At 40.1% G+C, this 17,420-nt stretch overlaps 1 protein-coding gene across 3 annotated transcripts in view; it reads right to left on the bottom strand.

The window, feature by feature from the left end:
* Positions 1-17,420, bottom strand: part of LOC128222914 (uncharacterized) — a 76,440-nt gene that overhangs the window by 32,263 nt on the left and 26,757 nt on the right. For all 3 annotated transcript variants that reach the window (XM_052932091.1, XM_052932092.1, XM_052932093.1), the window contains one exon: positions 13,196-15,309. In XM_052932091.1, coding sequence (XP_052788051.1) covers positions 13,196-15,309 — 2,114 coding nt within the window. The remainder of the gene's footprint in view (positions 1-13,195; positions 15,310-17,420) is intronic.

The raw sequence follows: 17,420 nt of genomic DNA, 5'->3' as shown, positions 1-17,420 counted from the left end.
GATGGCAATCTAAAAGGTTTAAAAATTTTGGCTCTCTGGTACAATTTTGAGGGGAAACAAGATAATAAATATGTATGTCTTTATGAATTAATACAAGCTATGTATTGAATTTACTTTGATTAAATATTAGTTCGCATATATTGACAATTGTTCGTAGAAATGTCATGTACAACACAGATTTATGTTTATGTATTATCATCACATCTGGGAATGGACTGGTTGATTTTTTAGAGTTGCACTCTCACATATTGACCGTTTTGACATAAAATAGTTTGTCTCAGATTTAGCTAACTTTTGTATAAATTCCTTCAATTCAAGCACAAAGATCATAGTCAATTGCTAAAAAACTGCCAAAGAGTACAGTTTTTAATGCTTTGAGAGTGCATTTTTAACAAGTCTAGACTTAGACATATATAGGTTGTGTCACATTTTCTAATGTTTTTTCTGTCACGGGGTTTTCTAACTTCATGGTGATGAATTTGCCATATTGCTGTATTATATCAAATAGTTCATCCACGGGATGGATATACGGAAGTCCGTACACGTGGTGTTCCGTATACGTATTCGTGTACGGGTCCGAACACGCCCGTGTATTCAAGATGTACGGGACCGTTCTTTCCCGTATATTCAACCATTTTCCGCAGTGAAAAGCCTAAAGTGATTTAGAATTTTAGTATTTTTGAGGCTGTTACTCTAAAACTAGAAGTGTTGGTATAATTAAGGCTCAACCCTAAATTTAGTCGAGTGTATCCAAATGTAACATAATTATTATCTCATAGATTTATTCAAGCATCAACATAGTAACAGACTCTAAAACAATAAAAGTTCAACAAAAGGCACAACTGCACCACGGAAGGGTCGATAGATCATTTTCTTTGCACCACCGATGCGTGGTGGAGCTTTAGTAGGCGTGATAAAGCAACGCCGAGGAAGGGACACTGGATGCACGAGGGTCAAATGTCAGCCATGTTTTTTTAATCAGTCACGTGCCAAATGTATGTAAAAGCAATACTAGATCCAATTGTACATATCTTATGTGGACAGTCGACGTACGCTTTTATGGCCATTTATTCACCATTCTGTGAGACAATGGTATCATTCAGCATGTTCAATCACGCTAACTTATAAAAAAATGTTTGTAAATATAGTGATCGCGATATTGTGTATTTGACATGTCCCCTAAAATCACGCGGGGTGAGCTCTCGGACTAAATACCAAAATACACCATGAACGATATGTTGGTTTACGAGATTATAGTCAGATTGCAGATAACCGTCCCAACGGACGTAATTATGATTGTAGCAACGTTAAATGTTCCACCAGCGCTAAATGTAACACTTTCCGTTATATGTCGCAAGACTGTCGCTTAATGTCGCAATAAATGCTTAAGGTCGCAAAATCGACTTACGTTATATGTCGAATCTGTAATGCAACCAGTCACTTGTAACCACGGCACCTCAGGTTCGGGGAAGAGCGGGAACTTTGGTTTTCGGTCAAGCTAATCCCGGGTAAAATCCCCGCCCTGTGGGAACAGACTGCTGGTAAAATCCCCGCCAAATGCCCCCGCACCCCGGGATACCTAAGTAAGGCCCAGTCCTCGGTATTTTCGGAGCAAAACAAAACCGCCGTGGTTACAATTGACTGGAGCATAACGTTAAATGACGCAAAAAAGTGTACTGCAGCTGTATGTCGCCACATCAAAGCTAAATGTTGCAAATCCTTTATAAACACTCTTGTGTGGTATGACTGATCTATTTACAGCTCCTGAAGTATCCTGGAACAGTGAGCCAGGGTTAACCGGGATGAACCGGGTACGAACAGTTTGAGAGATGGAGGATGTTTGTTCAAGTAGAAATGGAGTATATCTTACAGAGAAGTGATTTACATTAAATATTTTACGAGTGAAAAGAACAAGTGTTAATGTGAAAATTATATCACTTTAAGGTTATGTATATTCCATAGTTACGAAAAGCAAACACATTTATTTTTTATTTCATGGAAACAACAACAACATCGGTGATGCTGGAACGTTTCAAAGTCATCTTTTTTAATCGTGTTTTGCACATTAAATGACACAGTCTAGTAGACTTCGTTCGAAACAATTGAATACCCACAATGCTTTGTTACGTTCACAACTCAACTTAACTCAAGTTTTATTGTAAATAAAGGCCACTGGCCAAGACTACAGCATAATCAATGTTTACAACTATGAAATAATAGTGCCACCCTTCTTTTTTGAGTGTTTTATCTATATTCAATCGAAGTCATTCTTTGTGAAACGTATGCTATCTGTTTACTGAATAGTGCACGACTCATAGGTATGCATTAGATGATAAAATGAAATTGACATCTCTGACCACCCGACCAATTTAAAAGATTGTTCGTCGTTATACTCTCATATTGAGGACACTGAAAAAACAAAAATATCATGCCGATTTCAGATTTTCTTTTCTGCATTTTTGCTGCTCCCTGAGAATGGAGTAAGATAAAAAAAAATGACAAAATAATATCATCAAAATATTCGATACCAAGTTGAAGATCTTATTTCAACCAAGAAGATAAATACACATAGTATTTGGTTTAACTAAAAATGGGGGATATACAACCACTGTTCATTCACTACAGCAGACCAGGGACCAGGCGTTACACGTATTTCAAATCTGCAACGGTTTAAGAGAGGATTTTGACTCTGAGCTTCAAGATGGCGGCGAGACGTTGAAAAAATAGGATTTTGGGAACCTGTTTTTGCCTGTTTAGTAGCAAAAATTATGAAAATCATTCGGCTCTGCAATCTCCGTGTTTGTTTTTATTTCAAGTTCTTAACTTAACGGAATAAATTTCCTGAGGCTTTCATTGCTGTATAACACCTTTCATGGTCAATTTGTTTTAGTTTAACCACCTAAATGGGTGCCGATAACAGTATAAGAACGTTTGGGCATCTAAGCTGCATGAAATTTAATAGACAATTATACATAATAGCAAACTATATTGTTTTATAATAGTATGCCCTTAAAGTTTTAAAATCTCGCTTTCCAAATTCGTAATTGTCAAACTGGTCGAAGATTTTCATTTAATAACTTTATTACCGTTAGCTAATAATTTGAAATAAAAAAAAGCCGAGAGAAACACGGAGATTGTAGAGCGAATGCGCCTCATGATGTTAATGAATTTGCACACTAACGAAATGGCAAATACCGTTCTTACGGTCGCCGTTCGGGCCCCGGGTGAACCGGGCCGGACTCGCAGGACACGTCAAGCTCGTTGTATAGACAAGAGACACCGCGGCCTACCTTCGCTTCTCGGGACCTGAGAAGGCTTCTTGCGTTCTCGCCGATCGCCACCGGTCTGCCGACGAGGCTACTGCCGCCTGGGCGTGCTCGCTCTCGCGCTTGCTCGGGGCTTTGACGGCCGCAAGTGCTGACGGTACCAAAAGCTTGGCGGAGTGGGTGCCAAGACCGGGGAGCTTTGTAACGCCGGGCTTCTGAAGTGCTGAAGCAGTTTCCGAAGAGACGGACCACCGGGCTCCGCTCAACGTCCGCGTGCTCGCCACCTGCCTGACTTGCTTCCCACACCCTCTCACAAACATAGGAATGACATGTGGTTTGTGGTTCTGGCCAGGCAAATGTACCACCCGAATGTGGGTCGGCACACCGACTTTAACTTTTTTTCTACACTTTTGCACGCTGGCCGGGCTCTCGACGAGCCTGCCTGCCTGCCTAGTACTATCGCGTCGTCCCCTAGCCCGGGAGGCCTCTGCTCGGCCGAGATACCTTCCCGGGCTCACACCGGGCCTCTGCCTGCGTGCCTGCCTGCCTAGTACTACCGCGTCGTCCCCTAGCCCGGGAGGCCTCTGCTCGGTCGAGATACCTTCACGGGCTCACAACGGGCTTATGCCTGCCTGCCTGCCTAGTACTATCGCGTCGCCCCCTAGCACGGGAGGCCTCCGCTCGGCCGAGATACCTTCCCGGGCTCACACCGGGCCTCTGTCTGCCTGCCCGTCTGCCTGCCTAGTATTATCGCGCCGTCCAAAAGCCCGGGAGGCCTCTGCTCTACAGCACGGGGACCCGGCCAAGACCAGGCGCTTTCCGACGGTACCACAACTTGCAGGCAGGCGGCCACCGCGAGAATCCCGGCCTAGAGGCGAAGCCCGGCCGACGCTCGGCTACGTGTCCGTGCTCGCCTCCCGCGAGCTTCCAGACGTCGTCCCCACATATGTATGGAATGACAACTTGGTTGTGGGTCGGCCACTTTGACTTTAACTTTTTTTTCTACACTTTTGCGCGCTGGTCGGGGTCTCGGCGAGCCTGCCTGCCTGTCTGCTTAGTACTACCGCGTCGTCCCCTAGCCCGGGAGGCCTCCGCTCGGCCGAGATACCTTCCCGGGCTCACACCGGGCCTCTGCCTGCGTTCCTGCCTGCCTGCAGGACACCTCTGCTCGGCGGCGAATCGCCGCGTCGACAGCACTGGACCCGGCCAAGACAAGTAGCTTTCTAGCGGTACATGGAACGTCGAGATCGGCCAGGACGTCCTTGAGATACACGCGGACGAAGACCGGGCATTCGCCAAGCCAGGCGCGCGCGCCTCTCGGCGAGCCTGCCTGCCTGCCTGCCTGCATGCCGCGAGGCGAGCTAGTCCCCGGCCTGACCAGCGCTAGTACCTTTGGGCCGCCGTGTCTCCGAGCTCGCGAGGCAGGCGAGGTAGGCAGGCAGGCGAGAGAGCAGGCGAGCTAGCGGCCGGGCGGCGGACCCGGCCCGGGGTAGGTGGTAGGTGGTCTGCGAGGCGAACGAAGCCCGGGAGGCCGCCGTTCTCGACGTTAGACTCGCGATACGAGCAGTCAAAGTTTCGCGCGGGCAGCGCCTCGCGAGGCAGGCAAAAGCCCGGGGATTTTACGGTGTTTTCGCCTCGGCGATGAGGCGAGCCCGGGGAGAAATTTGAACGCTCGCCATTCGCCAACGATAAGGATTTGCACACTAACGAAATGGACACTCACATAAGCGATACACGCTCTCGTAAAAAAAAAATGGATTCGCACACTAACGAAATGGACTCTCACATAAGCCATACACGCTCTCGTATTAATGATAAGGATTCGCACACTAACGATATTGACTCTCACATAAGCGATACGCACTCTCGTATTAACGATAAGGATTCGCACACTAACGAAATGGACTATAGTAATATTAGTTCACCAGAATTTACTTATTCCGTGACAGTTACTATTTTTATTCCAGCACTAATAACTTTCTACATATGTGCTAGCTTACAAATAAGTCACAAAGGTTATAATTGTATACCAATTACAATATGTGGCTATCGATAAAATGTTTTGACTTTTGGTATGCACATTTGAACAGACATATGCTGTGAAATTTAATTATAAGTTGTTACATATACAACTGTATTAAGTTTTACTTACATCTCATTATTTATTATGCATGCATTACATAAAATATACATCACTCTTTGAGCATTATAGATTTTTATTTTGGGCCGGTGGCCTTATGCATACAAATAAATAACTACTGTATTGTATTTACCGTTTTTTCACCGCTTTTAACTTTATTATTACACATTTGCTTGTACATTTTATCAAATGATAGTGTACAGTTTTATTACCAATGACATCACGTAGCTTTTCACAAAAAAACAAACAATGGTTTACGTTATATATTTTAACATATAGACAGTACAAAGTGCAAATTTATGAAATAGATATTTTCCAATAATGTTTTCACATTTCTGACGCGTGTCTGGTGTTGAACCTATGTTGACTAATATTTAACTTACATTTATGTCGAAAATAGCGTAAGATAAAAATACAAATATTTGAGGTTTGATTAAAAAATCGTTCTTTACTTCTTGTTTGCGGCTGTCTTTCCTTTTTAGTCCATTTCCGTGTAAATATGTGTATTTTTCACTACTTCAGGGGCCATGACTTAAAATAGAATGAGTCGGATGAACTAGGCATAACACACGATTTAAATGTGGATTTTTTTACTATTTCAGTCTTTTATTGCCACATGCAACACTTATATCATGTTTTGACTTTACAATTGTCAAAAGCTTATAACAAAAAACCAAATGAATTATTATTTTCCGCCTATAAAGGAGTGCGAAATTAATCGTTGATGTTGCTACATATATCGGCAGTACACTTTTTTGCGACATTTGGCGTTACAGATGCGACATATAACGTCAGTCGGTTTTGTGACACTAAGGGTTGGTTTCGACATTGAGAGTCAGCCTTGTGACATATAACGTCAAGTGTGACATTTAGCGTTGTATGCGACATTGATAGTCAGCCTTGCGACATTTAGCGTTGGTGCGACATTAAGCGTTGGTGCGACATTGAGAGTCAGTCTTGCGACATATAACGTCAAGTGCGACATTTAGCGTTGGTGCGACATTAAGCGTTGGTGCGACATATAACGTCAAGTGCGATATTAAGTGTTGGTGCGACATTGAGAGTCAGCCTTGCGACATATAACGTCCAGTGCGACATTAAGCGTTATTTGCGAAAATGAGATTCAGCCTTGCGACATATAACGTCAAGTGCGACATTTAGCGTTGGTGCGACATTGAGAGTCAGCCTTGTGACATATTACGTCAAGTGCGACATTTAGCGTTGGTGCGACATTGAGAGTCAGCCTTGTGACATATTACGTCAAGTGCGACATTAAGCGTTGGTGCGACATTGAGAGTCAGCCTTGCGACATATAACGTCAAGTGCGACATTAAGCGTTGGTGCGACATTGAGAGTCAGCCTTGTGACATTAAACGTCAAGAGCGTTGGTGCGACATTGAGAGTCAGCCTTGCGACATATAACGTCAAGTGCGACATTTAGCGTTGGTGCGACATTGAGAGTCAGCCTTGCGACATTAAGCGCTGGTGCGACATTGAGAGTCAGCCTTGCTACATATAACGTCAAGTGCGACAATTAGCGATGGTTGCGACATTGAGAGTCAGCCTTGCGACATATAAACGTCAAGTGCGACATTAAGCGTTGGTTGCGACATTAAGAGTCAGCCTTTCGACATATGACGTCAAGTGCGACATTAAGCGCTGGTGCGACATTGAGAGTCAGCCTTGTGACATATAACGTCAAGTGCAACATTTAGCGTTGGTTGCGACATTGAGAGTCAGCCTTGCGACATATAACGTCAAGTGCGACAATTAGCGATGGTTGCGAAATTGAGAGTCAGCCTTGCGACATATAACGTCAAGTATGACATTAAGCGTTGGTTGCGACATTGAGACTCAGCCTTGCGACATTTATCGTTGGTGCGACATTAAGCGTTGGTGCGACATTGAGAGTCAGTCTTGCGACATATAACGTCAATTGCGACATTTAGCGTTGGTGCGACATTAAGCGTTGGTGCGTTTTATAACGTCAAGTGCGATATTAAGTGTTGGTGCGACATTGAGAGTCAGCCTTGTGACATATTACGTCAAGTGCGACATTAAGCGTTGGTTGCGACATTGAGAGTCAGCCTTTCGACATATGACGTCAAGTGCGACATTAAGCGCTGGTGCGACATTGAGAGTCAGCCTTGCGACATATAACGTCAAGTGCAACATTTAGCGTTGGTTGCGACATTGAGAGTAAGCCTTGCGACATATAACGTCAAGTGCGACAATTAGCGATGGTTGCGACATTGAGAGTCAGCCTTGCGACATATAACGTCAAGTGTGACATTAAGCGTTGGTTGCGACATTGAGAGTCAGCCTTGCGACATATAACGTCATTGCGAAATAAAGCGTTGGTGCGACATTGAGAGTCAGCCTTGCGACATATAACGTCAAGAGCGACATTTAGCGTTGATGCGACATTTAACGTTGCTACAATGTTAAAATATGCAATATGTTTGGCACAATACCTTTATTGCTTTGTTAAGAGAATTAATTACTTATCATTATTTGCCTTTTTGCGGCAGGTAACAGTTCATTTCTCGGATCGTGCAAACAAACCATGTTTAAGTCTAGTGGATAATGTATTTGTAATCATAAAATTTATAAATCTGATTATAAAATCTAATGGAACGAATTATTGGACCACTGCCCTGCATATTTGTTCTGTTAAAGTGGTAGTCTTATTTTTTTTTTTTTTACTTATAAACAAATATCACAATAATAGATATTGAGTGATAAATCTTTAACTACTTACTAAATTATGCATTTATGAAAACTATCAAATACCAATAACAAGATTATAACCTGTATTTAATAGCTTGAAACGTACACATATCAAATGAGTGGTGAGTCCTAAAATAAATACAGTGATCCACGATCGTCTCATACGGAAGAAACATCGTGTCTAATGCGTCTTTCTTTACAAAAAAACACGGTATCATAAGAACCATATTTTTTTGGCTGTCCGGTAAGCGCAGTGGTTAGCGCACTCGCTTCTCACCAAGGCAACCCGGTCGGGTTCGATTCCCGGCCTGGGCGCATGTGAGTTTGGATAGTGGTCTCCAAGCTGGACAAGTGGGTTTTCTCCGGATATTTCGGTTTCCCCCACAACGCAAGCCATACTCTCGCGCAACATCGCGCCATCGAGAGTGATTGATATAAGTTTCAATAGCTTGTTTCACAATCGTTATAAAATTAAATAAGTTCATACTAACTAATCGTTATGCACTCCGTCACCTGCATCTCTCAGATTGTAAGTGCATTTCACCAATAGTTTGCAGTACTTACAGACCAATCGTCTCAACAACATATTTTGTAACGATATGATGCACTACCAATTTCACTACTGCTAACTAAGCGCCTTTCTAGTCATTTTAAAGAATATAAGGTACATTCCATTTGAACTCAATAACAATGGCGTAAGCGAAAAACTGCTTTCTCCATTACATTCGCGCATACTCGTATTCGTTCCACATTGACGGAACTTTCATTACCGAAATAAATTTCTGTTAGTTGCGAATGTAAACCACATCAACTGACATTATACGGTTACTATTGTTCCTAAGGACATTTCCTGCGAAAAAAACAAGCCAACATTTCATATACTTAAAACCACTGGTTTTACTGAATAATGGTCATTAGATTTCTACTTCCGTCACCACAACTCGATTCGGACATATGTGGACATACCTAATGACTGGGAGATTCCCCCATATAACAATGTGATACAGTTTTGAGAGAGCTGTTCTATATTTATGATTCTAAGCATTGAGTTAATAACAAATTCAAAGTTTTTCTTAAACATACAATAATATATTTTGGTTTGGTATGATGTAGTTTCAGGCTACATTTGTAAATATTGGTTTTTGCATTAATGAATACAAATGACAACGCTGAAACGCATCATTGATAAGTAAATACACGAGGACTTCCGTTAAGAAACCAGTTATCCTATAACATATTTTGTCCCTAACACAATTAATATAATTGTGTTTTGCGTAGCAATTAAACTGTCAAATAGTATTATTGTTTTCGTCTAATAACGGGTACTTAAATACTACTCGCGTATCAAACCCGTGGGTACCCATCTAGCTGAAACGATTGGATTTACTCCTGAATCGGACAATAAAATTTTCCGTCTGAGGAATCATTTATGACGTAATGTGTCACGAATCATACTCATATTGATATTAATTGATTTATTTTCACCCAGAAAAAAATCAGAGCGTAAAACATCTGCTTGAACATGCTAAAATAGTCTATATCACAAAAAATATATGAAGCTTGCAATGGCTGAAGACAGTGAGTGAGATAATTAACATCCGCAGCAGCAACAATAACACTGACAATAAATCAATAACAACAACACTAACAACAAAAACAACAACAACAGCAACAATATAAACACACAGCTAGTCAGCGTCTTACAATTGTCAGAAAGAACATCACCACAATCACCATCGCCATCAGCATTTTGTAATTGCTACTGGTTAGAAAAGTTTCACAACAAAGACATAGAAGCTCGATCAATAATTGTTGAACATTCTTCCTAGCAACTTTCAGAGTCTTTAAAGGATTGAATGATCATCGTTTTATTTAAAAACAATATAGCGGCTACCATTCTATGGTGAACAATTAGAGCCAATGAGTGGACAAAACTGAGTCAGTCCACATGCAGTTCAGGGTGGTTTGCTGCAGGTTATGCAATCTGCACAATTTGATAAATAACAAAATCGATATACAAGCTTGACTAACCTTTAGCTTAAGAAGCACCAGCTATAAGGACAAATGTCGATAAAGTATTTCAGTCATGCAATAATACAATAACAACTACATTATGCTGTCAGGTTGATGTTGCAAACCGATGTGTAACCGTTGTCAGGCCGTGCTGCTAAATCAAGGCGAACTGATATTAAAACGATTGTTATGGCGATATCCGTTGTCAGGCCGTGCTGCTAAATCAAGGTGAACTGATATTAAAACGAATGTTATGGCAATATCCGTTGTCAGGCCGTGCTGCTTAATCAAGGCGAACTGATATTAAAACGAGTGTTATGGCAATATCCGTTGTCAGGTCGTGCTGCTAAATCAAGGCGAACTGATATTAAATAGAATGTTATGGCAATATCCGTTGTCAGGTCTTGCTGCTAAATAAAGGCGAACTGATATTAAAACGAGTGTTATGGCAATATCCGTTGTCAGGCCGTGTTACTTAATCAAGGCGAACTGATATTAAAACGAGTGTTATGGCAATATCCGTTGTCAGGCCGTGCTGCTAAATCAAGGCGAACTGATATTAAAACAAGTGTTATGGCAATATCCGTTGTCAGGTCGTGGTGCTATATCAAGGCGAACTGATATTAAGACGAGTGTTATGGCAATATCCGTTGTCAGGTCGTGCTGCTAAATCAAGGCGAACTGATATTAAAACGAGTGTTATGGCAATATCCGTTGTCAGGCCGTGCTGCTAAATCAAGGCGAACTGATATCGAAACGAGTGTTATGGCAATATCCGTTGTCAGGTCGTGCTGCTAAATCAAGGCGAACTGATATTAGAACGAGTGTTATGGCAATATCCGTTGTCAGGCCGTGCTGCTAAATCAATACGAACTGATATTAAAACCAGTGTTATGGCAATATCCGTTGTCAGGCCGTGCTGCTAAATCAAGGCGAACTGATATTAGAACGAATGTTATGGCAATATCCGTTGTTAGGCCGTGCTGCTAAATAAAGGCGAACTGATATTAAAACGAATGTTATGGCAATATCCGTTGTTAGGCCGTGCTGCTTAATCAAGGCGAACTGATATTGAAACGAATGTTATGGCAATATCCGTTGTCATGCCGTGCTGCTTAATCAATACGAACTGTTATTAAAACGAGTGTTATGGCAATATCCGTTGTTAGGCCGTGCTGCTTAATCAAGGCGAACTGATATTAAAACGAATGTTATGGCAATATCCGTTGTTAGGCCGTGCTGCTAAATCAAGGCGAACTGATATTAAAACGAATGTTATGGCAATATCCGTTGTCAGGCCGTGCTGCTAAATCAAGGCGAACTGATATTAAAACGAATGTTATGGCAATATCCGTTGTCAGGCCGTGCTGCTAAATCAAGGCGAACTGATATTAAAACGAATGTTATGGCAATATCCGTTGTCATGCCGTGCTGCTAAATCAAGGCGAACTGATATTAAAAAGAGTGTTATGGCAATATCCGTTGTCAGGCCGTGCTGCTAAATCAAGGCGAACTGGTATTAAAACGATTGTTATGGCAATATCCGTTGTCAGGCCGTGCTGCTAAATCAAGGCGAACTGATATTAAAACGAATGTTATGGCAATATCCGTTGTCAGGCCGTGCTGCTTAATCAAGGCGAACTGATATTGAAACGAATGTTATGGTAATATCCGTTGTTAGGCCGTGCTGCTAAATCAAGGCGAACTGATATTAAAACGAGTGTTATGGCAATATCCATTGTCAGGTCATGCTGCTTAATCAAGTCGAACTGATATTGAAACGAGTGTTATGGCAATATCCATTGTCAGGTCGTGCTGCTAAATCAAGGCAAACTGATATTAAGACGAGTGTTATGGCAATATCCGTTGTCAGGCCGTGCTGCTAAATCAAGGCGAACTGATATTAGAACGAATGTTATGGCAATATCCGTTGTTAGGCCGTGCTGCTAAATAAAGGCGAACTGATATTAAAACGAATGTTATGGCAATATCCGTTGTTAGGCCGTGCTGCTTAATCAAGGCGAACTGATATTGAAACGAATGTTATGGCAATATCCGTTGTCATGCCGTGCTGCTTAATCAATACGAACTGTTATTAAAACGAGTGTTATGGCAATATCCGTTGTTAGGCCGTGCTGCTTAATCAAGGCGAACTGATATTAAAACGAATGTTATGGCAATATCCGTTGTTAGGCCGTGCTGCTAAATCAAGGCGAACTGATATTAAAACGAATGTTATGGCAATATCCGTTGTCAGGCCGTGCTGCTAAATCAAGGCGAACTGATATTAAAACGAATGTTATGGCAATATCCGTTGTCAGGCCGTGCTGCTAAATCAAGGCGAACTGATATTAAAACGAATGTTATGGCAATATCCGTTGTCATGCCGTGCTGCTAAATCAAGGCGAACTGATATTAAAAAGAGTGTTATGGCAATATCCGTTGTCAGGCCGTGCTGCTAAATCAAGGCGAACTGGTATTAAAACGATTGTTATGGCAATATCCGTTGTCAGGCCGTGCTGCTAAATCAAGGCGAACTGATATTAAAACGAATGTTATGGCAATATCCGTTGTCAGGCCGTGCTGCTTAATCAAGGCGAACTGATATTGAAACGAATGTTATGGTAATATCCGTTGTTAGGCCGTGCTGCTAAATCAAGGCGAACTGATATTAAAACGAGTGTTATGGCAATATCCATTGTCAGGTCATGCTGCTTAATCAAGTCGAACTGATATTGAAACGAGTGTTATGGCAATATCCATTGTCAGGTCGTGCTGCTAAATCAAGGCAAACTGATATTAAGACGAGTGTTATGGCAATATCCGTTGTCAGACCGTGCTGCTAAATCAAGGCGAACTTACGAACTCTTGGCACTTACAATATTGATCGTGGTGTAATTTTCATTTTAGATGCTTTGCTTGAATTTAATATTTCCTATGATGAGATAAATAGATAAAATGGTTAGAGATTAAACTATAATTCCAAATTGTATCTCCCTTGGTGTTTTGAAATCATTTCAATATGAATTCTAGTTACTGTGCTTACCAGATTTGGACTGATTGAATCGTCTGTTATTGCTAGTAACGCCGCCATTAACCGTGGTGCTCTTTTTTGTGTGCTAAAACTGACCTTCAACTTGTGAAGATTGAGCCTATGTGGAATAAAAACGTCAGAGAAAGCAAGTCCCTTTAAAACCAGATAGTTGAGTTTTTCCAGATGTCGAAGATCAAGATCAAATTTCGAATTCTTTGGTAGAGTCTTCTTCCATGTGACGTCTAGATGTTCAATATGTTGAAGCTTCGAGAAGGTTTTCTGGGCTTTATGTTCCCAACCAATCCATTTCATTGAAAGTCTTTTCAAACATGATACATCTGAGGACATAAATGAAGATATCAGTTTCTTTGCTGGTTGAATAAAAGAGTTGAATTGTATTTTACATTCTTTTAATCCATTCCAGTTCAATTTGTTGATATCTCTATATGGAACATTGTCTAAAACAACAAATTTTAGATTCTTGTAAATCTCTAAATCCAAAACACTTGCATGATTCTTGCCCTGCAAAGCAGAAGGAAGGTCGCATTTGCCGGATATATATAATGTGACGAGAGTGTTTTTTTTATCCAAGCAATGTTTCAAAATTGTCTTCTGCTGATGTCTAATGTTATAATCGAAACGCCATTGATCAACAGGAAAGATGCCGACATGCTGCAGGCAGAACTCCGCTCCGGCGTGACCGCCTCTCTCCGCTTCCTCATAGCCTTGCAGTATCATATCCTGGAAAGCTATTGTTTCTTTATCAGAAAAACCATTTCTTTCAAACTGGTCAGTTAAAAGTTCATTTAATGACTTCGAAAACACTTTAGAAGCATTTATGTCCATGCTGCATAGAAAGAGAAACACCTGACGCATGCTAAGCACACCTTCTCTCCTGTATTTTCTATACACCTCCTGAACATGTTGACAATGTTTGAGCAAATCTGATTTGCTACCTTTTGCCAAATACAATGCTGACAAGTATTCTTGAAGAGATTTGTGCAAAAATTGGTAAAATGCCAACCGTTCACCTATTTTACTACTACATGACATGATGCCAGATTCGAGAGACGATTGATGACACTTCCTCTCTAACTGATCCTTTGCAATGCAAAAAACAATGGATTCATCCTCATTTGCTGAAAACAGTTTATTGAAAGCTAATTTGCTCAAAGAATCAAGAAATTCTTCTGGAAGCTCGTTTTCCTCCATTTTTTTCTTGTCGTTCATTTCAGCCCATCTTTCTTCTATTATTTTCTTGTAAACTTCAGACAAGCACATATTCACGTTTAGGTGGTCTCTGAACCAGAGCCAAACAATATGAACAAGCACGATTGGATCATCTTTGAAATGCCAGAGACCTTTCATTTTGAGGTCTTCGACGCAGGTGTGTGGACGTTTTCCTCCATATTTCTCCAACTCCTTAAGTATTCTCGAAACAAGTTTCACAGGTGACTTAACACCCTCCAACTGCATATGGTTGCCACGTTGTGAGGGATTCAGTTTCAGCTCCGCTAGTTTGTATGGTCGTGTTGTAATCAATGTTGTACAGTTCATCCAACTTGTTTCAACATGAGGAATTCGTTCATCACGGTTGCATTTGCTACAATGTGTCCACTCGTCTAAGCCATCAAGCAGAAGAAGGCAACATTCTGATTTCAAAATCTCTGTTAACAATTCACTTGACTCTTTATCATCTGAATGAATCCGTTCAATTAAACACAGTAAAATCATATCTTTGATTTTGCATTGATCAGCAGCCTCCCGTAGCCTTATGTAGAATAAGAACCCAAACTGGCTTAACAGATTGTCTTTCTTTGTCTTCTCATTTCCGTCCTTTTTCAGTTCGCACCAACTATGGACAATCTTTTTACAGAGAGAGGATTTTCCATGGCCCGGTTCGCCAACCACGAATACTGTTTTAGCCATCGTGCCATTTTCGCTCAGAAACATATCATTCATTTCTGATATCTCTTTATCTTTCATTTTACCATCTTTGTCTTTCCTGTTCTTCAATATAAGTTTGGGCTTTTCATAGATGTCTTCTACTGCTGCATCGATGTCCAATCGAACGTTCATTGTGACAGACGTTGCCTGGTAATAATTGAGCAATTGTTGGTGTAAATCTGGAAAAATATCATATATTTTGTTAAAGATGCTTCAAAATAAGGCATGAGAAATAAAACACAACAATGTTTAAATAAAAAAAACAAATGTTTGCCCTTGTTATATTGTTACATGTCTATTTGAATGATGAATAAGTTAATAATTTGATATATAATAAGAACAATGCCTTGCTTTGATATAACATTAATTAGGTTGGATGATTAATTACACAAAGCTTGTGATATGAAATGAAGCTAATTTGCACTGCACAGTTAACAAGATCAGTAACATCTTTGTTAATAGTAACAAGGCAGTCATCGACTAGGAAAGAGATAAATGTCCCCGATTGGGTATGTTAGATGGACGACTATTAGTATATTTTCTTATAAATGTTACAAGTTAAACACTTTTATTTCATTTGAATTAAATATATTTCAACACAAATCTTCTAATTGTGCTCTACGAGTCTGTGTGATGATTGATTTAAATAAATAAAAACATGATGAAATCACACATTTTATGGACAACCACATTCCCATGCTGTTGTACATTTCGGTAAATCTCGAATAAAATTTAGTCAGTTACATCTGAGTAAACAAGAGTTATAAACAGGGACCGACGGACAGTGCGACTTCTGTATCGCTCCCTTTGGGCGCCAAATTTTTTAAATGCTCACAAGTATATTTAGCCATGTAAATAATATGTTAAGTTTAAGATAACAGTATAGCGAAGCTCAATAAAATAGCACCGCTCACAAAACATGATATATTCGTGGAATACAAATAAAATCCCATAAACTGTCATAGTAACCTACACATAAATAGTGCATGGGAATTTCAAGCAGACTGCTCTTTTACACTAACAGTTTCGTGTTGGAAATGATTAAGCAGTTTAGTAGACATTTATATGGCCGCGTTAAAACGACTTTTTCAAGCTAGTCTTATGTTTACAGTATTTCTCTGGTATACTGATGACGTCCATGTCAAATGAGCCATTACATTACGGCATTACATTACGGTACAAACGGTGTGTTTTTTTCTATCCGTATAAAACGGCAATGCTAATATAAATATTTCAAAGAATATGAGAGGAACAGGAACGTCGCCGATTAACCTTAACTGTTGCCATGACCTTGGTATGCATTGTAAAATGATTAATGTCACGCGTTAAATATCGATGATGTACTACTGACGTCTAGTTTTGAAGGATGGTAAAAAAAATGACTGTGTAAGATATATACTATCAGAAAATTTTTACATTCAAAACCTACGATATAGACGGAATGCGCTGTCATTGACTGTCAGAATGTCAGTATAATTCAGATTCTTTTTCATGTGCATTCTAAAAAAAATTCAATAACCTACAGCTTGTAAAAATACGAATCATTGTAATACTTCTGTTTCACGTATTACTTCAACCTGTTTATCAATATATAGAACTCAGCGAATGTGACATATAATAAAAGGAATATTATGATTAGACGCTTTTCTTAAAATCGGTATCACGTCTCGCTCGTTGTACAATCAATATTATCTTGTCAAACCGAACCTCAACCTGCTATAGGACGTTCCTTTTTAAAATCCTTTTGAATTTGATGAGAATTTGATGTTGTTAGTATATTAATGAAACAACAGGTAAAGCAAAAATATTTAGGAAAAATGCCCTTTTTTCTTAGGCAAATGAATATATGTTATTAAGACCATAACCATACGATTTAACCATTGAAGGAAAACGTTAATCACAGAACTGTGCACGTTTCGATTGTAATATATAACCATCGCATATTTTCTAGTATTACACCAGAGTAGTAAAACTTGTCATTGAAGTAATTTTGCACGAATAATTAAGCGTCACTTTAAAGGTTTTTTTTTCGAACAAAACGAAGAATAAAATCTTCATTATCGCGACTTTGTATCCACTGATTATTTTCCAATGAACAGTATCCTTAGTTAATTCCTTTCCTTAAATAATGGATTTGACTGCTGAAAATACGTACTTATCATCTGTAACATTTGTATTCTTTAACCTCACAAGCTAGTAAATGATAGTTTGTTTGTTGTTGAACGTGAATCTATGGAAATTATAAGCATTTATATAATTATTATGCTTTGTTCATGTGAGGAAATGGTCT

Source organism: Mya arenaria, chromosome 17 (genome assembly GCF_026914265.1).
Source record: "Mya arenaria isolate MELC-2E11 chromosome 17, ASM2691426v1".
NCBI lineage: Eukaryota > Metazoa > Mollusca > Bivalvia > Myida > Myidae > Mya > Mya arenaria.
This window is presented reverse-complemented; position numbering and strand designations above follow the sequence as displayed.